The sequence below is a fragment of the Erpetoichthys calabaricus genome, chromosome 17 (assembly GCF_900747795.2).
Source record: "Erpetoichthys calabaricus chromosome 17, fErpCal1.3, whole genome shotgun sequence".
NCBI classification, from domain to species: domain Eukaryota; kingdom Metazoa; phylum Chordata; class Cladistia; order Polypteriformes; family Polypteridae; genus Erpetoichthys; species Erpetoichthys calabaricus.
In genome coordinates, this window is record NC_041410.2 from 99,199,741 (window position 1) to 99,224,981 (window position 25,241).

At 46.9% G+C, this 25,241-nt stretch overlaps 1 protein-coding gene across 3 annotated transcripts in view; it reads left to right on the forward strand.

Moving 5' to 3' along the window:
• The window catches only part of LOC114667567 (cytochrome P450 4F3), a 66,141-nt gene that overhangs the window by 36,818 nt on the left and 4,082 nt on the right, over positions 1-25,241 (forward strand). The window contains exons 1-12 of one of the 3 annotated variants that reach the window (XM_028822916.2): positions 3,705-3,816; positions 6,690-6,912; positions 13,103-13,247; positions 13,481-13,534; positions 14,449-14,576; positions 14,740-14,861; positions 17,364-17,631; positions 19,793-19,859; positions 20,257-20,386; positions 21,012-21,145; positions 22,581-22,645; positions 24,767-24,849. In XM_028822916.2, the coding sequence (XP_028678749.1) occupies positions 6,691-6,912; positions 13,103-13,247; positions 13,481-13,534; positions 14,449-14,576; positions 14,740-14,861; positions 17,364-17,631; positions 19,793-19,859; positions 20,257-20,386; positions 21,012-21,145; positions 22,581-22,645; positions 24,767-24,849 (1,418 nt within the window). In that variant the 5' untranslated portion in view covers positions 3,705-3,816; position 6,690. Of the gene's footprint in view, positions 1-3,704; positions 3,817-3,910; positions 3,932-6,689; positions 6,913-13,102; positions 13,248-13,480; positions 13,535-14,448; positions 14,577-14,739; positions 14,862-17,363; positions 17,632-19,792; positions 19,860-20,256; positions 20,387-21,011; positions 21,146-22,580; positions 22,646-24,766; positions 24,850-25,241 lie in introns of those variants that run through there. The other 2 variants (XM_051920547.1, XM_028822920.2) reach the window with 2 other exon arrangements.

Genomic DNA, 25,241 nt, shown 5'->3' on the forward strand with positions numbered 1-25,241 from the left:
GGCTTCCGAAGCGTTTTACACAGGAGGACGTGGCGGGGGAAACGAGCGCCGGCCTCAGTGAGGGGCTTCTTCCTCAGGGGCCCATGGTGGGGAGTTTGATCATCGACTACCGTGTGTTTGTATTATCTGTCAGTTATATAGCGCCTTGTGGTTCATTCTGAGATTCAGAAAGTGAGCATGGCAGTAAGAGTGATAGTGGCACTTCCAGGGCTGGCTCCTGCCTTGTGCCCGCTGCTGCTGTGGTGGGCTCCATCTCCCCGTACCCGCCTGTGGCTTCTTGTTGGCCGAGTTGTTCTTCACCTCCCCTGCGTTGTCCGATGACGATGAAGATGCCGATGGACACACTTTGTCACCTCCTGTCACATCGTTAGGTCTGAAGTGACTTTGTGTGTTTTAAGTAAGGGGTACGTGTAAGAAGTGTGTGTGTGTGTGGTCATTGGCACACTTTGTAATGCGATGTTAGGGCGCTATAAACCTGAACCAAATAGTTCACGTGCTTAAGTGTCGTGTGTATTAGCAGGAGGTGACGTCCGGTGCGTCACACGGAAACATCGCTCTGCTGATCGTCGTGAGGCCTTTTTACACTTGCGAGTATTCATATCGTCATTTGAAGGACACTCCATAGCTGACATTTGGTTTAAATGCACCTGGCAGCGCTGGAGTTGCTTTACGCTTCGCCTTCCGCTGGTCGCACGCTGACATGACAAAAGCTGCTCGCTGTCCTCTGTATTTGTCACTTATTCTCTTCGCGTGACATCCTGTTCAAGTTGCTTTGATGAGACGAGGGCGGGAGGTCAATGTCAAAAGCATCACAGCAGGCGTACTGGCAACACAAGACAAAATGTGGCAAAAGAATAAAAATAAATTCTAAATAAGAGGCTTAACACGCACTTAAAAATAAAGAAACGAAGGAAAAAAAAAAACCAAAGAGCCCCGCAGTGGATTAGCAGGCGAACAAACACAATTCTGCCATCTGCTGTTCATTCGCGGTACTGCACACCAGCCGTTTGGGCTTTGTGACGAGAAGTCACATTTACTGGCCAAGTGCGCTCGCCTCCAAGTCCAGTGACACGACAGTCGTGCTGTCACAGCTGACGAGGACACACCTGAGAGCAATTGGGTGAACGCATGCGCAAAAAGGGCAGGGCAGTGATCAAGTCCGGAATGAAACGTCACTTGTATCATATGGGGGGGGGGGGGGGGGGGGGTTGTGTGCAGACTGGACAAGGGCTGCCGAATGAACTGTTTGTGAGCTGGATGTCCAAGGAAACTGTAAATAGGGTCCTCATTGTCACGTGTACAGGGGGTCCGGGGAAATTCATACTCGAGTGAGCTAATGGCACGATAAACGTCATTTTCAAGCTTTGATGGCTGGTACAGGAAAGGCGCTATATAATAGAGAGATGGATAAATGGATGTGAAAGGCGCTATGCAAACGTAACAATGACAGCAGGCGTCTTAACGACATTATTAAATTTCCAGTCCGTGTTCAATGGGTGAAGTGCTAAATCGCATTGCATAGAAGTCCTGGACCTCATCCGTGGTGTTAGTGAGGCCGCTCCAGAATACTGAGATGTACAAACTCAGACCCCTTTAAGTTGTGTCTCAAAACATCAACCACTGGGTCACCTCAAGGGGCTCACCTGAAAAGTTCAGCTTGTACCTGAGTAAATATTTGGAGGTGACACTGGGGGGGTCCAAGGACAATCCAGATGGAGGAAAAGCGCTGCAGACGCATAGACGACGTCACATACTGTGAAATGGAACGATGAGAAGTGACATTTGAGCTCATCGTTAGGGTGACAAAGCGGGGTCTGCTCTGACGAGTAGCCCTCACACAACTCTAATCTTGACCACCGTGTAATACGAAGGTGTTGTTGATGCGATACTTGACTGAACTCACAGGCACGGCGGGCTGCAATTAACGCTCCGCTGGACGCTCAGTCGGCTTTCTGACGCCTTTAACTTGAGCACATCAGCGCCATCTGCTGGTGGACGGATGGCAGTGCCGCGCCGGCCATTAACGCGATATGCCCGCGGTGACCGCCAAAGCTCCCAATAAGAGGGTCAGCGGGCTCCATGATGGGCGCATTCGCGTGTTGTGTGTTTAACTGACGGCTGCTTTCTAATTGTCTCTTTTAAATGCAGTGCGCTCTTCTCTGTAAGCCACTTCGGGCCCCTGGTGGTCGTGTATGTAATGGTGGCGCTGCAGCTCGGTCAGAAGCTCCCAGCGTAACGGGGGACTCAGCACACGGTTATGACGGAAAAGCTCGTTTAATTGTGCGCAGTGTTCATTCCACGCGTTTTCTTGGTGGTCTTGGAATGTGTGGAATTTTTTTCTGTCATCAGTGTGCTGATTTAAGGGGGCTGTCAGTTTGCCACTAAAGTGTGACTTGTTTGCACCCACAAGTCGCATTACACACACACACTGTAAAAAAAAATCATGTTATAAAGTGTCGTATGAGGGTGGAAAGATATGAAAGGCGCTATATCATAGATGGAGAGGCAGTCAGAGATGTATAAATGAAGCTCTGTTTGTGGTGAGGGGTCTCAAATTCTCCCAACCATCCACTCCTTGTTCTTAAATTCAGTTAAGCAGGTTTGACAAAAGTTAGTTTAGGTAGGTAAAAAGGCACTATATAGTATATAAAGTACACTGTTATACACAATAACCCCTAGTCGTATTGATCTCATCATACAGTGTCTTTAATATCTATCTATCTATCTATCTATCTATCTATCTATCTATCTATCTATCTATCTATCTATCTATCTATCTATCTATCTATCTATCTATCTATCTGGCGTCTTCCTTTATCAGTCCCAGCATCTTAGCCTCTTTCGTTCATAATGGCCCCGGTACTTTGTTCCGCCTCATTGACTTCCACCTTGCCAGTCAGACCATCCATCCATCCATCCATCTTCTCCACCCGCTGTACCCTAAACACAGTTGGAGGGACGCTGACGCCCATCCCAGCCAAATCGGGCACAGAGCAGGTGAAGCACCAGGAGAGGGCGCTAGTCTATGCCAGGGTGGACACACGGAGGCCAGTTTGTAGCCAATCCCGTCCACGTAACCAGCATGTCTTTAGACTGTGGACACTGGAAGTACACGCCAGCACCGGAGATTTCGACCCCGGTCTCCTTGTTACAACTGCGCCACCGCGCCGGCCAGAACGAAGCCATGAAGTTGCGCAAGCCTGATGATGACACAGTTAGGGTTGAAAATGCAAACGCTGCTCGCACCTTGGCACGGCCGTTCTTCAGTTAAGCAGCCCGACTTCACTTCATGTTGTGCCTCTTATGGTAAACGCGCTCATAAAACTAAAGGAGCATTTTGTTTGTTACAGAGAGGGAGGAAAATACAAAAGTAAGGCTCGCCATATTAAAACCATATGCAGGGCATTACAAAGCAGCTGAAGAGCCGCCCTGCAGAGAAGCGGCGTGTCCGCTCCGTGAATGTCCGCCTCTCCAGTCGATTGACCGTATAGGACGAGTAGCGGACAGACTAAAGGGGAGAATTGGGCCCCCCGATCTAAAATCTGTCCCGCACTGCTGACCAACAGCCCCCGAGTGGTCTTCTTCCTTCACCTACAACGGCACGGACGGCGCGTGCGGGGGCGTGGGTGGGTGGGTGGGGGTGCTAGCGGACGGTCGGCGCGCTTCCTCATTTAGGGGTTGGCTGAGGCAGAAGCCGAGCAGGCGCACTGAGGCAAGGCAGTGTGTGTGAGGAAGGCGACCGTAGCGCACACTCACCTCACACTCTCACACCCACACACATCACGGCCCGAGGCGTAGACGAAGCACGTAAAGCAGGTAAGTGTCTGAGCGGGTAAGTGCTGGCACAGGCTGGCACGGGGCAAGTCGTCTCTTCGCTATGCTTGCCGGATGCTTCTCGTCACAGAATCAAGTGACATCCGTCATTACGACAGTAAGTGCTTCTCAACTTTAAATGATGGCTCAGTCCACCCTGACCAGAATAAAAGGTGGACAGGTGACTACTCCCAGTCATCCGTGGGAGCTTTGGGTGGATGACATGAGCGGAGGGCTTGAGGAATACACTCGGGGGAAATTAATTAATTAAGACACTTTAAACCTATTTTATCTGTCGAAAGAGGGGCTTAACAGATTAAAAACACCGGCTCAGTTCATCTTTTATCATCGAAGGAACATTAGCACTTTGTCCAGGGTTAGTTCCTGCTTGTGGTCAAAGCTGCCAGGATCGGCTCTAGCTCCTGAGCCTTGTATTTGGCGTTAGCGGTTGTTACAGCCGAGAGATGGATGGGTGGAAATTTTCCCTTACAGTTCTTCTTACTTTTAACTATTTTTTAAAATTTATTGATATTGATTTGTTTTTCTTTCCTTCTTTCTTTAACATGTTCGCCATCCTTGTTTGTTTCCGGGGACTGTTCGCACTTCGCAGACTTTACACTTGGGTTGGTGGAGCTGCAGTTGTTTCTCATGCATGTACTCCGTTAGCAGGTGCCGTGAAGGTCCATCGCGATTACAATTCAGAGGACATAAAGCTAAAGTCAGCCTCTCACTTGACATCTCCCGGGTCTCCTTCGCTCTGTAAATTTCTAGAAATCCTTTCTCTTTACCTTACTCCGAACTTTCAGAGTCAGCTTATCATTTGTCCCCAAAATTGCGAGTAGCCCTTGCTGCGGGACACGGGTGCTGGCAGATGTCCGAATCCTGCTAAATGAGGAAGCTTTAATATTATAGCGTGTGACCATTTTTCTTTAATCCTACTGGCATCTAATGATGTCGTTTATGTCTTCATCAGCGCACGGCGTACAGAACACAGCGAGTATACGAGGAGCCCCGCCCACCCCGTGTCACTCAGCGCACACCTTGTCGTATGACGTTACACTCCACTACACCTGACCACGCCCATCCAGCCTAGCGGAGTCTCCCTAGTATCGAGAATGCGGCAGTCGCAGTAGTTGTGATTTTCTTTCTTTCTTTTTCTTGTCGTTTGTCGGTCTCTTGTCTGGGCTTTTTCTATTTCAGGTCCTTGTTTTGGGTGGGAGGACTGGCGCTGCAGTGGGTGTCATTAGTTACCTTGGCTTGAATTCATTTTCATTACTGTTGTATTTGTACTGAGCGTCAGTAAAAACGTCACATCATTTTCTAACCTATTAAATCCTGAAGGGGTCACTGGAGCCTATTCCAGGTAGCATTGGGCACGAGGCAGGAATAAACCCTGGACAAGATGCCAGCAGTCCATCACAAGCCCCACACAGGGAGGCCCCGTATCACACTTACAAAATCAACATTATAATAAAGAGTTGAAGTTCCAGTGGCAGCACACATTAAGTTCAAATCCGTGACGCGCACATACAGAGTAGTCGATGGCTCAACACCTACACATACTGAATGGAGACACCCGTGTGGTCCTCTGCTGATGAGCGGGTCTGGCAATGCCACCTTACTTTGGTATCACATCTCAGTCCAGACTCTCTTTGTGAAATGAGTTGTCCACCTCCATTTGGAGTTCTGACTCCCTCAATGTGTTTAAAAAGCATTTGAAGACCCCCTCGTTTGGTGGGTCTGTCAAGTTTTGTAAATCTGGGAATTGTAACTCCCCTGCATTTTGTTCTGAGTGGTCCATCTCGTCACCCTGTCATGTCACACTTGTTCCCAAACTGTCCCCCCAACTGATGTTGACCTCTTTAGTAAATTACTTTGGATAAAAGCATCTGCTAAGCAAATAAATTAACCTGGAAATGCAGGCTCCTTGTGATTCCAGTGCTTGGCCCTAACGCTGCTGAGATAACGTCGTCCTTTACTGCTCATTGTTCTTTATGGTTCTCCGTTTTTATTTTTTAAAGTGGTCCGACTGAAGGAGTAGCCCACTTAAAGGAATACAGCACCCCAAAATGATCCATTTGGTTTGCGGTGTGTAATGACGGCCGCTCACATTTTTGTGTTGAGCAGAGATAACAATTCTGATAGGATGGGGGTCAATGGCGACCAGCTGTCCAGCTCACTGGACCACAGCAGACAACATTATAAAAAGTCCATGAGAAGACCACCGCCGTCACCACGTCAAGTCCTCCAGTCACAGGCTCACAGTGTGTGAAGCGAGGGCCTCGTCTGATAAATGAATGTTAAAGTAAAACCTTCAGACAATGAAAGTGGTCAACAAGCCCCTCCACATGTACTTGAGAACTGAAGACAGGTCCCCTACCCAATGAATGTGGGGGGAGGCAGGTCTTGAGATCTGTAGGGGGTGGGGCTCTTAAAACACGCAGACATATTGGTGTGAAAGGTGCTGAGGTGGGCTTCACACAAGCAAGTGCAGTGAACCTTCAATAGACCTTAGAGAGGACCTCCACCAGACGTGGGGCTCATGTTCACAAGACTTAAACATGAAAACGTTCAAAGAAATGAGAAATGCCAGCCTGGTGTTGGAGGAGCGCCTTTAGTAAGACAAGTCACAGGGTTTGCTGATTTCTGACAACATTGCAGCGTCTCCCACCCACTTTGGCATCAGAAGAGTCCAGGAGTCACCACACTGGTGTGTTAAAAGGCCATTCAACCCAGCTCCCCCCCCCCTCCCTCCCCCTCGTTGGTCCGAGCATGAAGCAATCTGCTGTGTTATGTGACATTACTTAGGTGGTCTTCTGCTAACCACCCTGAACACCTCTTGTCATCCTCATCCTTATCTCTTCTTCTTGTTTTAGCATGAACAACCCTCTGGAGTTCCTGGTGGGGGGCTCACCCCACGACGTCGGGACGGTACGGACGCTGCTGGTCACCGTTGCTCTCCTGCTCCTCTCCACTCTGATCCTGAAGGCCTGCTTCAAGTTCACAACAGCCCTGTGGAGATATGTCCTCAACGCCCAGCGCCTCAAGTGCTTTCCACAGCCACCGTGCAGAAACTTCGTGCTGGGGCACCTCGGCCTGGTGAGACTTTCCCGCTCGTGTCTGTTGTCACTGTCATCAGTGAGCTCTTCATACGTCAAGCTTTCCAAGAAATGCGTGGTGTCAGATTAGAGAAGTGGGATGTCGGCCTCCGTGATGTCATAGGAGAGAACTTCAGGAGAAGGTTTAATGGCAGCTTGTGGTAGTTGAAGGCTTCATGTGAAGGCGTCCTCAAGTATTCTGAACTTCTTACTATTTTGTTGAAAGCTTAACTACATTTATTTTTTGTGCATAAGAAGCACAGAAAGTCTCAAAGTGGCTCACATCTTGGGGGGCTGCAGGTTTTCTTTCTGAGTTCGTGACCCTTTAGTCGCTCCTATGGTGACCCCGTTTTCCATTTCATGCTCTTTACTGCGCAGACCAAAACAGAACGTCCCAAATCCCGCACTCTTCACACACGGTCACCGGTGGACTGTTCCTGTCCTTCAACACGTCCCCCTTTCTTTCACATCCCTACCCCCAGGCCATTAGACCGAGTACCAGGACAGGCAGGACAGAAGGTTACACCTTCACTGATGCATTATGGGTAACGTGCACACCGAGTGTTGGTAAAACAATATGACCCAATAGCAGGCGACCGGGGGGCTCTCTGTCTTGGTCTGTGGTCCGATGTGCTGCCCCTCTGGTTTGAAGAGGGCCGACTTGGGGGTATGCGGATGAGACACGGACTCTGCGTCAGCGTCAGTTTAAAGGAACCCTGCGTCTTCTTGTCACTCCTCGTGACTCGGTGGCTGTGCAGCTCATAAAACGATGTACATCATAACACTTACAAGTGAGGCTGACGGCTCAATCACTAGCGAGCACGGAGTTAATAAACGGTCAGATTCAGGCCAGCAGACGAGCGCACTTACTGGTTCATTGCGTGACGCCGTCATTACACCCGCGTCGGTCCCAACTCAATGCTCCTTACAACATCGAAAAGGCAGGCGCATCAAAGACAAAGCGGTTACAGACTGTGACGAACTGACGAAGAATCCACATTACTAACCGAGAATGCTAAACCGGATGGACGCAGGGACATCCGGCAATGGGCCGTGGACGCAAAAGACGTACTGCGCAGGCGCCCCACAAATCCCCCCCCGCAAGCAATGGGAACCGGATGGAATGCAACGTAAAATAAGAAATGAGGCGTCACGCACAGAAAAAAGGAGTCAGACCACAGAAAAAAGGAGCACAAAACCCATTACACACGAAACGGGACACACAAAGAGGAGGATTCAACAAGCCCCTAGCACACAAAAAAAAAGAAGCCGCGAGCATCACACAAAGCCCATTGGACACGAAACGGGACAGACTACGGACATAGCACACGAAACGTACACAAAAACGACGATTCAGACCCACGACCACAGTAACATAAATAACAAATGACACACAAAGCCCCATTTCTAAATGAACCGTCCGTATTAAACATACGTCATCTCAACACGTTCACACTATGCAGCATAGGTAGATCTCATTACAATGAGGCACTATTAACCGTTCAACCGAAGAAAAGGCTCCATATTAACAGTGAGTGCGATCCTCCTTATTACTTATCCATATTTCTAGAAGAAAAAATGTCTCGGCTCCAAAAACGCAAAGCTCAACTAACACAGTTACAGAAACGAACCCAAATGGACAGACACACTGAACGTAGATGCATGCAGCGCGCGTCTCACAGTGCTGCATCAAAACAGGCACGGCTTCAAAACAAAACACCTCCCGTCTCAGACATGCAGAAACGGCAGCGAGGGGACAAAATAAATAAACGCAGACGTCTACACCGCGCATCTCAAATGCCGGAAAACAAGCAGGCAAGGCTCCAAAAAGAGAAAGCTCAACTGACCGACATACAAAAACGGGCAAGGCTCAATACAAACAATGCACGCCGTAAACTGGCTTCTCACACAGCACAGGCAAATCGATTACAGCTCCAAAACAACACGTCCCAAATACTGGACATACAACGACGTGCCTCTCAAACGGCACAAGCAAAACATACACGTCACAGACATCAACGACAGACACCTGCTAAATGCTTGCGTTAGCTGACAACGCGTTCAATAATGAGTCCACTATTCAGGAAAATTCATTGGGATTAATGAATGTCATTTGCAATCATTGTCATTCACTTAACTTCCCTGAAGAAACAACTAGCAATACAAGTAATGAATTTACACGTTGTTCTCAAATGGGTCAGATTAGCCTGCCTCCTTTACATTCATATCCTGAATATCTACAGAAGCTTCTAACTGACGATGTACCTGAAAGTGAAAACTTTATGAACTGCATTACATCCTACAAATCGCTATCCACTATGAACAGAAACAGTAGCACTGCATGTGACATCCGTCTTGCAAAACTGTTAATTATTGATGAATGTACAATGTCATCCAGTCACTTACTCAACACCATTCATAAACTTCTACAAACGTTGATGAATAATAATATTCCCTTTGGAGGAAAGGTACTTTTATTAGGAGATTATAGACAGTGCTTAGCTATTGTTCCACATTCCATGCGCTCAGCTATTGTTCAGTGCACCTTAAAATACGCAGACAATTGGCATTGCTTTCAAAAGATACAGTTAGTACAAAACATGCGATGTCCAGATCCAGAATATAACAATTGGTTATTACAACTGAGAGATGGTACACTCACCAATACAGATGGACTTCACCCAGATATTATTACAATTCCTCAAGCCTTTATCTGCGTCGACTTAGTTACAGAGAAGCAATCTCATTAGACCAAATGCCCCTTTTAACACAATACACTATATTATGTCCAAAAAATATTAATGTGGAAAACATAAATACCCAAGTCACTTCCTGGAGAGACACAACTCTTTCTAAGCTCTGACAAACTTGACTCTGATCACGACAATGACCATCTTCATTGACCTTACAAGTTCTGACCTGGAATTACCTTTTACACTTAAACGGCGTGTACAAAGAAATTTTCCAATAAACCTTTACACTGTGCCACACACTTTATTGTTTGCTTTCTATCTGCATCATCTACACCTTCACACTATTCTATATCTCATTCATACATCACGCTCTTTGTCATTTCCCAACACCAGGGGTTGGCGAGCGAAGCAAGCAGGGGGCGGAGCCCCCTAGTTAACGTAAAGATTCAGTTACCTGTCCCGTGCACAGAATACTCCATTTTTATCAGAAAAATTGAAGAGGGTGATGTGTTAATTAGCCCACAGCTGTGAGTTTCTTCGATTTATTCATTTTTCATTTTTTTTGACATCAGTGATCTAAAACTCTTCTGGGGGTCCCGAGCTAAAGTGAATAGACGGCGCCGACAGAAATGCACAAAAAAAAAATTAGAAAGTGTAAATAAAACGAGAGGAAGAAGAAAAAAGGGATAAAGAAAGAAAAGTTTGAGAAGTTAAACCACAAATAAAAAGAAGTTACAGCAAAGAGGAAGAAGAGCACCGACATCTCAGCAGGGTGCAAAGTAAGAGAAGAAGGTCAGTGCTTAAGACATCTCTTTAAAAAGCTAAAGGATCAAAGCAGAGGTCACAAAACAAAGCAAATGTTCAAAAGCGAAGACCCTAAAGAAAGACAAACAAGGGGGCAGAGGGAGAGGAAGGAGGCAAATGAAGAGTTTGGGTAGGAAGGGAAACCACAAAGGCCAACGACACAATAAAGTCCAATGAATCCATGAAATTAGTAAGAACACAGAGGAGAGCAAACGAAGCCACACTCCTCTCAAGACGTCCTCGCGATTCAAAAGGCTTTGACGCTCCAACGACATAAAGGCCATGTTGGGGCGGACACGAGCGCAGCGAGGACATGTCTGATTGTTTGAACCGGTGGCCTCTGAGGCCGTGCACGCTGTTCTGGTTTTCTCAGTCTAGTGGCGTCTTTGGTAGACCTTTCTAGAATGTCCCCTTGGACTGCCCTGATGCAGGCACTGTACACTAAAGTTGTGATTCCTGTTTTTTAAGATCTCCCCCATCTTGTACCTGCTGCCTCAGTCAAATAGCCGCTAAGGAAGGCTTCAAAATGAAATGCAAACCTCCTCTCTGTGCGTGTCTCTCTGGGTGCGGCCAGCGCCGCGTGTTTGTGTGCTTCTCGATATCTCGGTGGAATTGCGCATGCACCTGTTCAATTTCTGTGGCACGGCGAGATGTCTTCTAAGATTTCTTATCTTCACTGATGGTGCAGCAGTTCCTCTTTTTTTTTTCATCTTTTGGGCAACAGGAACTGCCAGTTCCACATTCACTCATTTAAATGTCACCGGAAATCCTTACAGACATGTGGTGCTGCTTCTGAAAATGTCCTTCTCTTTGCTTAGTTATTGTTGTGGAAAGATGATGAGTCCAAGTCAAACAAAAGCACACGAACAAGCAGCCACTGGTCAAAGCCCCTATGGGGTACATCCTAGAGTTGGGGATATGCGCCCCTTTAGTTACCAATATAGCACCCCTCGGAGTCTACGGGGTGGGCAGAATAGTCTGGAGCACACCCCGCTTGAGATATCCCTCGATGTTCACAGCATGTTTTCAGTAATATAAGGACTGGGTGGGGTCAGGGAATCCCCTCGGTGTCCGCTGTGTGCACCCCTTGACTTATCAAAATGATGCCCCCCCACTGACAAGTGTAACGGAAAGGTACGGGGAGAGGACCACTTGAGTTGCTTAAGCGGCACCCCTCTGTGTTCTTTGAGCACTTGTAGTACTGTGGCACCTCTAGGATCTTCTCCGTCATTGTCCGTTGTACGGGCCTCGACTTATCAAAATGGCTCCCCTCACTGTCCAGAGCGCATGCCCCTTAACTTTAATAAACGGCACCCATGGGGTGTCAGCGTCCTAGATAGCCACATTTGTTAACTAATGGATTGACTGGCACTGACACGAGCCAGTGAAAACTGCAGTCGGATGGGTTTATGGGTAATTGTAACCCAAAACCGATGACCAACACTCAACGATCGCCATGACGAGCCTGCCAGCTTCTTATGGCTCCCTTTGAAATGCAGCACCTCATCGTCTTTCTCCTGGCAGTCACCAAGGCAACAGCCAAAGCTGCCCAATAGTGCTGTGCCCCTGGGGCTGCTGGGAATTGCAGTCCACACTACAAGGACTTCCTTCGTCTGAGAGCAATCAGATAAAATGGTGCAAGAGAAGGCCGTTGCTAACTTACAGGCCCATCGCATTCATTACATTTAACAACACCCGGCAGACGTGCACATCTCTTTAGAATCTTTGGATTATGACAGGAACCGTGTGGGTGGGCGATTTCTCTTTTTTGGTTTTCAGCCTTTGATTCTTTTGGACTTTTTGAACCTCCTGTCTAATCAGTGAGCGATTCTGGCCACGACCTCGGCTCCATTTCTTGACTGCGTCTCGTCTCCTGTTCTTTTCATTAAAATTCTTTGTGGTTTCCAGCTTGATCTTTGGGACGTTCTTGTTTGGATTTTTCCATTTCAGGTTCTGTCTTTTGGACTCTGGACTTGATTTTGCTGATTTTCTTTTTTTTCTGTGGTGATATTCCTGGGTATTTTGGTTTTGTTTCTTTAATTATTTTTTACTTTTCTTTTATAGCATTTCATTCTTTGATTCGGACACTTCTGCACTGTTACTTTTGACAATGGTTGAGATCTTTGGATTGTTTGTGGATTAATAAACGGTTATTGACAGCACGGTGGGCCAGGCGTCTGTCAGTTCCCCTCTCCCTTCTGGTGATATTTAGGCCTCAGGCCTGTCTTGAAGCTGCAGGCCATTTGTTGTTTTTATTTTTTCAGCCTGAATCCGCACACGCGTCACGTGACACGAGGATGGTGGCGGACATCTGAAATGAATATGCCAACGATGTGCTGTGTGGCCGTAATCAAACCTCAGCATCAGTGAAACAAAACAAAGTGCGGCTTGAGCTGCTGCTTCGCTTGTCCTGTCACACATGTGGTGCCCTCTTTGTAGTTGTGTTTTAGTGGAGTTTGAATAATCAGAAAATTTAAAGAGCTGATGCATAAGTAACAAGTGTTTGAGATTCTAACAGAAACTGACTGAAGGCTACAAGTGTTTGTGAAGCCATGCTGTGGAGGCAGAGATGTGGCGATACGTTTATAGATAACCATATAACAGCCATGCTGTGAATCGTCACTCGTAAGTCGGAGAATGCCGAACTTTATAAGCGTCCTCCACATCTTATGCTCTTTTTGTGTTCTTGTTCAGATGAAAAACAATGAGGAAGGATTTCAGAAAGTGGACGAGTTAGTCGGGAGATATGTGCACGTCTGCTCCTGGTGGTTCGGCCCTTTCCAGGCACTCGTGCGTCTTTTCCATCCCGACTTCATCAAACCAGCGCTGCTGGCCCCAGGTATGTGACAAGGACATGAAAATTCCAAAAAAGTCACTCAGGGTTGAAGGATGTAGGAATGAGGGAAACGCACCCACCTTCAGTTCTGATTGAAGACGTCCTCTGTGTTCTCTAGTCGAGCACTGGAAGGGCTCACCACAGCATAACTGGAGGGCATGGTGCCCACAAAAGAACTGCAAACGTAGACGAAGATGTTTATCAAAGACACCCATTTTTATTTTTTTTCCCCACAGCCTCCATTTCTGTGAAAGATGAAATTTTCTATGGATTTCTGCGCCCGTGGCTCGGTGAGTCCTGTGTGTGTGTTACGATGTTTGTATGTAGGAGAAATCCGTCACAAGAAGCAGAGTCGATGTAGGGCACAAGTTCTACTGTTAGCTTTAACGAACTCGAGTGGAATTGGACTTCAGTGTCGAACGAGATGCTAACTGGACTTCTGTGTCGGAGACGCGGGACTAGAGGACGGCACGATGGTCATCTGAGCGATGTCCCTGCCAGGCTTGGTCTCATGAAAAGAAATCATTTAAACAGTTTAAAATCTGCACTTTGAGGTATCCAAGACAGTGTTGTGTTCGGGTACACCACAGGGAATCCATGTTTTAGTTTAACTGTAGTTTGTTCTGACCCATGAAACGCCTTTGTCACTTCTCTTATTGTACATACACCTCTGCTTCCTCGGACGTCTCTCCATCAGCTCTCATGAACGTCTACAGGTGACCAGTGCAGTCCATCATCACCAGTCCAGTGCATCCTGCTGGATTGCCTGCTCAGCCCAGGGCTACAGGGCACTGCAGAGGGTGGTGAAGGTGGCACACACTAAGACTGGCACCCAGCGGGCCTTCTGTTCTGGACATCCACCACACTTTGCGGCCTTAGAAAGGAAAACAGGATAACAGAAGAGCCCGGCATTCTGCACAGCTGCTTTTCTCACTTCGCCCCTCGGGGACGACTTCTGTCCATGGGATGTAAGGCTAGTGAGCAGTCGATGAGAAGAACCAGTGGTGTAACTGAACCAACACCGGGTACTGGGTGTGTGTGTCAATGGCAGTGTAATTTTTGTTGCAAGTTAAGACTTTGATTGCCCGTCAATGTTCTCATTTTGGATACGTATAACCTGTGCTTTTTCTTTCTTCTCATAGATTCCTTTGTGATGTCCGCCTCTAACCCACCTGATGGCTCTTCTTATCTTCTTACTTTTAAGGAGACGGCTTGTTACTGAGCATTGGGGACCGATGGACGTGGCATCGCCGGCTGCTGACTCCTGCTTTCCATTTTGACATCCTCAAGCACTATGTTCACATCTTCAATAAGTCGACAGACGTCATGCACGTGAGTGTCCTGCAGGGGGCGCACCGAGTTGTCTGGCAGCGTTTTAGATGTTTACTCCTCAAGTTGTGAACATTGTTTTTAATATAAAATGCATTTGCCTAAAAGGACAATAAGTTGAGTCCCCCAAGTTCACATTTAGTGCCCCTTCCTGTTTTTTAACCAGAGAAAGTGGTGTCGCCTGCTGGATGAGGGAAAGGAGTCGTTGGAGATGTTTGAGCAGCTGAGCCTGATGACCTTTGACAGCCTCCTCAAGTGCACCTTCAGCTACGACAGTAATTGCCAGGAGTAAGTAGACGTGAGGGGTCCGGCGAGGGGGCACAGAGCTTCAGCCTCCAGTGAGGGGTGCTGCTCTGGTTCAGGAAGTAGAGGACTCACCGCAGTAATTTAATGCCAAACTTAGTTAAGCTGTCAAAATGCACGTTTTCCAGTTTTCTTTGACAGGCGTAATGAAGGTCTGAGGGGCTGCCAGCCTTTTGCAGGGTCGCCCTGTGACCCTCGTGGTTTGTTTCTGCCATATTTTTATATTTTTGCTCGAAGGCTCAGCCCTTTGCTTGATGTTTTGAGCGTGTGTGAACGCCGCTCTACTTTTGGATGAGTCATCTTCATCACGATGGATCACAGTATGACTGTGCGCTTTGCTTTGGTGTCAGATATGTGATGCTGACGTCTAGATATCTCGTAGTCCTGCGTTGTGGTGGAGTCCTCTTTGACATTCTGTTGATAGGTCCTCATTTGTGGTTTTTTTTTTTGCTTTTTTAATCTGTCCATTTTATGAAGTGACGCTGATGAAAGAACCCGCAGTAGTAGCCATGAGATCCATGACATCTCGTTATGATTTGCTTATTGTTGTTCTTATTTTGGTAGCTTCAGATCTTTGAAACCGACCAAAGCAGGACTTGTCACAGTCAACACTGTTTCACTGAATTGTAGCCGATACCCTAAACCACCCTTGAGACTACAAAGCCCAGTGTGAGGGTCTCGGTGAGCGTCTCTCAGTTTTCTGAAGCTACGTTTATGCTGTGGAGGGCCTGCGCCACAAATACGCACACAAGACAAGAAGAGAATGGAAACGACCGTGCGAAGAACATGCGACTTTCACACAAGAAGCCCCACTGCCACAAGCTGGAGGGTGGGCCTGAGGCTGTTGGTTCCTCTGAGCCGCAGAATCGTCTGCCATGCCAGTCAATACAAGGTGGTGATGTCCATGGTAGGCGATGGTCACTCACATTCTTGTGCTGCATTGTGTTTGCTGTGCCACAAGATCGCCAGCTCACCATCATACAGGGTGAAGCTCATGCGCTTGCCGCCACCACTGCCATCTGTCACATATCTGTGGGGGGCTCTTTTTTGGTTGTTTTTATTTATGTCCTTTTTTTTTTTTTAAGTCATTCATGTTGTTCGTGTTATTGATTTACTTTGTTACTTAATTGTTGTTGTGTTAATCACTTTGTAGTTTTCTTTCGTTATTTTTGTGTACTGGAGAGCAGCTATTAGTAACGTCTAACGTACATGGTGTTAAATATCAAGCAGATTGTCATTGGAGCCATGGCGTTTTATTTAAATTTAAAAAATAATAAACTTTATGGGGAAGCTTCACAAGTCAGAACTTTTGGGCACAAACACGACTTACCCGATCAGATCCAACCTCTGCATGCAGGGGTTTAGACCCCCATTGGCCCCAGCCGTAGAACAAGCAGGAACTGACCGACTAGCACTGGACTAGGGGGTAGGGGGGTCCTGAAGGCGCTATATTGGTCTGCACAAATGCACTTTGCTATTTCATTAAACATTTGCCATTCATCCAAGGATGAAACTGAGAGATTCTGTCCTGGTGCAAGTCCTGCAGATAAATCAACGCTCTTCCATGTGTAGTATGAAGGAGTTGAATGGGTAAAGTGAGTCGAGGTGCACAAGACGTGGCTCTTGTGCAGGTGACATTTGACAGCCAGAAGCACAGTGCATACTATGTGGCCCGACAGACAGCAGGTGTTTTGGGCTTCACAAACTGGGGTCTTACTGTTGTTGTACCACCATAGAGTGGAAATCAGCTGGGTGCCACTGCGGCTGAACTTGCCATACCAGGAACATGTTTGCACAGATGCTGGCACAGGCGGGCGGCATACCATATTTTGGAAGTTTGAAACTGCACTGAAAAGTCATGAAGCAGTTGTGTCATCTGGCACCCCCTGCAATTCCTCGTTATGTGATCTGATGTCCCCAAGGTGACGTGATCAGCAGCTGGAGTCATTAAGTCTGACTTGACCTCCAATGCAGTAGTGTAGATGTGGCTGGCCTTAGACTCTGATCCTGACGGAGGTCAGATTTAACATCAGGGCATTCTGGGTGGGTGTGCACACAGGGACCATTTGACCAATCGTCCCGATACACAAATACTCGTCGTTTCATCAAATGGTATCAAAATGCCCGAAGATGACCCTCTGTCCCCAAGGACAATGAAGGTCAGAAGGCCCCCTGTGCACACACACCCAGAATGTGCTGAAATCGAAAGTGAGAAATGCCACACACACCTCATTAGACGACTAGGCATCAGCACACTGCATCATTAAGAGTCGGATCAACTCTCTCAATTCTCTAAGAAGGGTTTTTGGGGGTTTAGGTTTCATCCAGCCTTGAATCCTGAAATAAGCGGGTTAGAAAATGGATGATTCTGAAATGTTACGGCCGACAGAGACCATGTGGCCGGCGTTCAGATTGAAGTTTGCCTTTTTATGGCCAAGTGAGCGTCGAGCCAGAAGGTGCCCAATGTTTGTGTTCTTTCCTGTCCAGGAGGCCAAGCGAGTACATCACGGCCATCTACGAGCTGAGTGACCTGGTAGTCAAACGAGAATACACGCTCCTGTATCACTTCGACTTCATCTACCGGCACACACGGGATGGCCGCCGCTTTCAGGAGCTTTGTGACTTTGTTCACAATTTCACCTCCAACATCGTCGAGCACCGGAAGGTGCAGCTGCTGCAGCTCAGCTCAAGTGGACAGCTGAACCCCAAGAAGGGCAAAACGACAGACTTTATCGATGTACTTCTGCTCACTAAGGTAGGAGCTTAGTGTTCTGTCAAAGACGACAGCAGTGGACAATGGCGGGGTGGGGGTGGGGTCAAGTGGTCAGGCCTGCTGAAGGAACTACGGGGACGCTTTAAAACTCCAAACCTGGAGAGCCGCGTTTACTGCTGTTAATGCCACCACCATCTTTGAGGTTTGTTTGTTTATGTGACCTGCTTTTGAAAATTTTAGAATCCTTCATTGTGTCCAGCAGCCAAACAACAATTAACAAGGCAAAGTAAGCTGCTGGGTGGCCAGCTAAGTTGAATCCATCGTGAAACATCTCAAGAGAAACACGTGAAGCTTTGAGAAATATGGAGCCAGTCACAGCCACACGACAGCTGGAAGGAGCTCTCATGAAGAAGGGCACCAGCAGCCGTGGCTGGCGCGACAGAATGAGGGCAGTAAGAAAACACGGGCATCATTAATAGCAGGAACTAACACTGGATCGGAGTGAAAATGGAGGACCGCCAGTAATCGAATTAGAGACCCCCAGAGCACGTGCTGGTTGAATCCTAAAATGCAAATCAAATACAAATAAGACAAAAGATGTGCGCTCCATTATCAGCAGTGATTGGCCACTAATTACTAAAGCAGCCACTGTGGCCCCCCAAGATCAAATCTGACACCCCTGTTTTAGACGATCTGTGTTTCTTATAAGCAAAAAAAAAAATTAAAAACAAAAACAGTTGGAATAAAATAAACAGGAATACCAGATGTTTTCTTATATTTAAGGCTCTGACGTCAAACCTTCTGCTGAAGTTCAGTCCACCCAGTGGGACAAATGACTTCATGAAGGCCAACACCCAGTTCTCTAATCTGATGTGACGCTTTTCGAAAGCATAAAGTATTGAGAGCTTACTGCTGACAACGATGATCGACACGAGTAAGAAGCTCTCACCAGGCCAAGGAGCCCCAGCAACAGGTTTCTGCAGGGTGGCTGTGGAAAACGCTTGTGTCCTCAACACCCAGCGGCTCATCTCCACGTGGCCACTGCGAACCTGAGAGGAGAGTAGCAGTGATGAGCACTGTCTATGCCGTCCTGATGTTGTGGGGTGAGCCTTTCATCAGGTACTCCAGCTAAAACACGAAGAAGAGAAAAAGATGGACGAGGATGACACAAGTGTTCAGGGTGGCCAGCAGAAGACCTGCCCAAGAACGTAATGTAAAACAGTAGCTTTGTTTCTGCCAGGACCTTGCCCCTCGGCCCTTTTGAAAGACACTTATCACATGCACACGCAGATGTTTCCATTCCATACTTTGATGCTTACTCTCCAGTTCAAGCTGATGATCCATGTTTCATCTCTGGTGACGATTCCCTCCAAAATGCATAATCTTCACTGCCAATAAGTGTTCACAGGTGGTTACATGATTGCTCTTCTGCTCCTCTCAGACTATAAAAGCCAAGCCTGTTGTGATCAATGTCATATGCAGATGATTTGCCTCTTCACTGATGGTCACTCGTCAGTTTGTTAGACTCAAGCTACGTATTTGTGACTTGCTCAGTGTAGTTGTTGATAGTGGACATGGACTGACATCCCACTCTCTCTTCAAGCTGACCCTTGTTCAACCTTTTCTGAACATCTCAGTTCATTCATGAACACTCCACTGTGGTAAAGCTCTGTCTACGTATTGCCAGAAAGCCTTCTGTGGACTTCAGCTCCTGGTACACCTTCAGCCCATAAGAAGCAGATGATGACTTATGGCTCTTCTTTGGTGCAAACAGAGAGCAGAGTGGTCAGGCTTACTCCATGAAACAAGAAAAGAAGCTGTCTGATCAAGGTGGATACCTGACCACTGTGGCCACAGACCCACTGGGTGTCTACATGAGCAACACTGGAAAGCCAATCCACAGCAAATGATGACAAAAGTGCAGATACTTATGGAGTAACCCTCATCCAAAGACAGACGGTACATGCATTGTGAAATTAATGAAAACCAATGAAGACATGTCCATCAGCAGTAGAATGAGAAGAAAGCCTGGAGTGAAAACCTGCAGCCACCACCCACTTGTGACAAGACACATCTGCTGTTTAGTCACAGGTTGTGCGTGGCCATGGAAAGCCAAACAATCTAACAGGGCTGGGGAAAATGTACATGAATTGAAGCTGAACTTGCTAAGAGTGGCTCTGCTTCTTCTTGTCATTTCTTTCAGGATGAAGATGGGAAAGGTCTCACTGCTGCAGATATCAAAGCACACGCTGATACCTTCATGTTTGCAGGTAAAACGTTTTGGGCTGGCAAAGGTTGGGATACCGCTGCCCTTGCTTGACAAAGCCTCAGTTGTGTGGCAAGAATAGCCCTGTGTCGGGAGTCACATGCATTGTCAGTTCTTTTTAATAATATGCTTACTGTCATAACGCCCTAAGTTTGAGGTTTGTGGGTCCTCCCTTGAATTTGTTGCACATCCTTCTTTTGTGTGTCCTTTTGTTGGTATTGCATTACTGAGCCCAATCCAATCCCTGGCACACGTGTCCCCAAAATGAAGCTGGAGCTGTACAGCATCCCGTTGTAAGAGGTACTGACGACCCAAGCAAATTCACGGCTCCCTCACATACACACTCAGCCCTTTGCACCATCAAGCTGCAACAGAACTTCTCTCCTTGTTTTGTTTTTTAGGCCATGACACCACAGCCAGTGCCCTCTGCTGGATTCTTTACAATCTGGCACAGCATCCAGATTACCAAGAGAAGTGCCGGAGTGAGATTAACGAGATCCTGGAGGGCCGGGACACACCTGAGATCGAATGGTGAGTGGAGACGACTTGGCAGGCCGTGATGAAGAGCAGTAACAGCAGATTCACTTGTGTGCCAGGCACTTCGAGGCTGGCGTTTTCACTGCTGCAGACACAACCACATCAACCCCACAGAAGCTGACTGTATCTCCATCTTTTGTTACTTGAAAGATCTTGAAGTAGAAAGACTGAGTGGACCCCTGATGAATTAGGGGAATCCCAGCAGGTGACTCTGGTTGCTAGAATGGCTGGTTTGCCAGTGCCTTCTTTGTGATTTATGGAGATCCTTGAATCCCACCCTGATTTTACTTCATCGGATGTCAATGCCAAGGGTATCAATGGCCTGCTCTGTTAAAGTTGTTCTTCTCACCTGAGATTTTGTTGAGGGGCTGTGATCTGAGTGTGATTCCACTGGTCTCCATTAGTTGTGCTCAATGCATAATTCCTTACTGTCTCCTTCACAGCTGTGAGGAGGCAGCTCTGGACATCACATAGACGTGTCCTTCAGCGACCAGCTAAGGTAGTTAGGCCTCCCCTGTCATGAGCAGATGTGTTCTTCAGAATTGTTGTCCAGCAGCATCTAGAGATGTCCGAGTGTGGCGACCAGAATCTCCTCAACGCTTCTTCATTTATTCCACAGGGATGACCTCAGCCAGATGCCGTTCACAACCATGTGCATTAAGGAGAGCTTGCGGCTGCACCCTCCAGTAACGGCCCTGGCCCGCCGCTTCACTGAAGACTTGAAAGTGCCCGGAGATCGGGTCATCCCAAAGGGTGAGTTAGGACAATGGTGACGGGATGCGAGTGGTCTCATGTAAAAGACACCTGCTAAGTGATGAAGGGACTGTAAACCCCCTCACAGGTGTCCCAAAATGGAAGGCTCTTCTGTATGATGAACCTCATTCTGTAGTGGTGACAATTAAGACAGGCAACCCATTGCACGTTGATTATGTGTGAGGCCTCCATATGTTTTATGAAATGTTGTGGTCTCGGCCAGATGTTTGCTTTGTTTTGTGGGTCTCATCCATGGATCTCTTTATTCTGCTTTCTTTCTTTTAGGATTAGTGTTAACGAGTTATTTTTGTTTTCTGTCAGTTGGTTGACAAAAGGTGACTTGGTTTGGATGGTGGTGAATGGAGGCCCTCATTTAAACTACAGGTCATGGGTGCTGTGATGAGGCCTCTCAGTGTGCAGGTCTTTATTTATAGTGGACCCAGTGCGTATTCAAACCCCTTCACCTTCTGCACACTTTGTGTTGTAGTCCATACCCCTTTCCAGGTAGGATGGGCGTGCAGTGGGTATCAAAAAGAAGGAGGTCAATACAATACACAGAACAGAACAAATCCTCAATACAGTATAAAAAATAAAAAATTTACAAGTACGGAGCAGAATTTAACAGTAGATGATATCCCATAATATGATTTGGATTTGATCCATCCACTTGCATGACTGCTTGAAGTCACAGATGAAACCCAGAACTTTGCTTCCCACTTGGCCTTGTCTTTTCCCAGTCGATGTCATCCATCCACCCACACACCATGTTCTTCTGGACCCTGTTCACTTTTTAAATCTTCCTGTCTTACACAATCTTGCGTAACTCCTCTCCTGCCACATTTCTAGAGCTGTTGCTGAAGATTTGGCTCTTAATCTTCAATATTCCTCCTAACTACCACAGTTTCACTTCACTGCCTCGCTGCAGCACTGTCTCACTCGTGAGTGTGTCCATCTAGCTGATGTTCAGGATTCTCCTGTAGCTCCTTCGTTCAAAGCTTGAGACCTTCTTTTTAGAGAGCGGGAGGCAGGGTCTCTGCCATACCTGAAAATGGACCAGCCTTGTGTTTGTAGACGTCCTTTCTACCTGGATACATGTGCCATTTCTGCCCATCAGTCAATAACCCCTAATGACAAAGTGAGATCACCTGACCAGAAAGGTTTCCAAGATGATCAAAACTGTTGGCTGTCATCCCGTCACACAAAATTCTTAGTTGTGTAACAGCCCCACATGCAACACGTTGCTTCTCCATGGCGCCATGACAAGGAAGACCAGAGAAAACCAAATAAGTCTGTCTGTCTGTCTGTCTTAAAGAACTGGATTGCACATACCTAAAATAACACCAGAGTGTTCACAAGAGTGCAAGGTGGGGTAGACTTTCTCTTCATTTGTGCCTTGGTGATCCTCATCTCTCATTTCTCTTTTTCACTTCTGTAGGCAACATTTGCTTGATCAGCATTTATGGGACTCACCACAATCCAGCCGTGTGGCCAAATCCAGAGGTAAGCAGGCTGTCAAGAAGACTGGTAGATTCCCACACTGCTGCCTTCCAGAATGAAAGCAAAAGACGTCTTCTCTTCCTCCGGCTTTTTCTTAATCTGGGGTTGACCCATCTTCTCTTTCCCCTTCTGCATACTTAGAGATTCATCCATCTGCTTTTTGGTCTTCCCCTCCTTTCTGCTGGCCACTTCATTCCTCACCACTCTCTCCATACTTTCCGAGCCCACCAGAGCCTTTTCTCTGTCATCTACGACAGTCTCTCTGTGTTTCTCATCTGATGTACAGTTTTGTCCATTTCTGTTTTTTGTGATATGTGATGTTTCACCCTGGTCCCTTTTTCCACTGTCATTCAGTTAGGACTTGTCTGTGTCACATTCAGAGCCCTCGTGATGTTCCACCTGTTGGCCTCAGGTCCGTGCTGAGCCATCCATCCATGTCTATCCATCTTTTACTGGTTATAGAATGTGGGTCAGTGAGGGACAGTGGTCTAAGCAAAGCTGTCCCTTTTCCCTGCCACCTTCTCCATCTCCTTCAGGGGGATACTGAGGCAGTTCCCAGGTCAACCAAGAGAAGTGACTTCTCCAGAGTGTCCTGGGTCTGCCCCGAGGTCTTCTCCCGGTTGGACAAATATGGAACATCTCTACATGGAGGCATCAGGAGCAGCCACCTCAGCGGTGTGTGCCGAGGATCAGCAGCTCTTCTCTGTGCTCCTCACCCCATCGCTAAGTTGAGCTATCGGATAGGATAGTTTGGCACCCTTTGTGCTTCTCCATTCTTCGTGTAGGTCTGCTGCTCTTTGTGTCCATTTGCATTTTCATCTTTTACTTTTCTCAATTTGCCGCTTGTTTTATGCTTTACATTTGTTGGTGTTGCTGACTTTTTGTTGTTTATTTTGGATTGTGTTTTTCTTTATTTTGTTAATATCATGTTTATTTAATTTGGCTATTTAGCTTGAGGTTCATTATTCATTTTGCAATATTGTCTCATTGTCGATTTTCTTCATCTGAAGCCGCCCTACTGTTGCTCTGTCAAGGATGTCCTGTTAAAAGACAAACCTCCTTCTGCAGATGTTTGCTGGCTGAGGTCAGCAGGTTCTCCTCCCTGACCTGTCTGGGTGGTACAGCTTTGATCTCCACATCAGTCCTGACCAAACTGGCAGTTCCTTGCCATGGTGCTGCCTCAGTGCTGATGTACACCACACACTCCTTTTAGTCTCATCAGGGCCCAAGACCTTCCAGTTGACATTTTTCAGATTCTTTATAGATAAGGATGTATTTTTTTTCTTTTCAGACAGGGCTTCTTCCATGAAGGCCCCTTTTGTTCAAAGCCTTTGAGATTTGTGATCTGCCTCTCCAGTTACAAGTCACTGATGTGAGTGACCGTTGACCTTCATCCTTCAGGGTCAGCCTGACCTTGACAGTGTGGCTGTAGTTTTCTATTTTTCCATCTTCTGTATGATGGAGTAATACAATTCCACATACCTTCCTCCATCTTTAACTAGAGCTTAGTCGTTGGAGGAAAAAAAATGGATTTCTGCAAAACACAGGCAGTGAAATGCACCTTATGACTTTCAAGGGGTTGTTGCTTTAAAATGAGTTCTTCAACAAGAACATGGGAATGGATGGAGACCAGGCAAGGGGAATTTTAACACAAATGTTACAAAGTATAGGTGGAATAAACAACCAAACAGTGTGGTGGACAGTAGGACTTCGCAGATCCTCAAAACTCAACATGATGAAATTCTATGACTGGGATTGGTGAGTTTTGTTGAGCTGAAAGGCCTGTTCTCACAACAAAGTGTTCTAAAAGTAAGAAAGAAGCTGAGAACCAAATTGAGGTAATTCCACGTGCACTCAGTGCCACCAGTCCTGCCTTGAATGCATCCTCAAACATCAAAACATCAGAGAAGTTCCATGCTAGGAGTGCATCCCATTGTGACTGTAAAGTGCTCCATGTAGGCCCAGCCTTAGCTTCAGAATATCTAGCATCTCCAAGCCACCAATCCCATGTGAGGGGCCGACCCAACATGTGTCCTGTGGAGTACAAGGGCCGTCGATTAAAAAGCACATTGAGAAGTCTGGCAAATGTAGAATTCTCATCTGTCCATCTGCTTGACCCTGCAGGTCTACAACCCATACCGATTTGATCCTGAGAACTCCCAAGGAAGATCATCTCACGCCTTCATCCCCTTCTCAGCAGGGCCAAGGTAAGGGCTGCTCCATTTCTCCTACTCGGTATATAAATGAAGCAGAAGGACCATCTCGGGTCTCTCATATGTTAAACAATCCTTAAATGGACCCTCTGTCACTCACAAGCTGAAAACACTGTCAATGTGTAATGCTTCGACCCACCTTCCATTTTTTTTTTCCCCACTTCAAATGTGTTATTGGAATGGGTGTTGCACTGTATGATGGATACAAATGGGTTGAGTTAGCTAGTTGACCTCCTTGGCATTAACCCCAGGCGAGACTTGGTCTCAGAATTCTCTGCAATTACAGTTAAGCCCAAGTCAGACTCGGGGTTGTGTAACAATACTCTTTACAGTGTTAAGTCCAAATAAACAAGTCCTTCAGAACCGTTTTGCTGCCATCTAGTGGA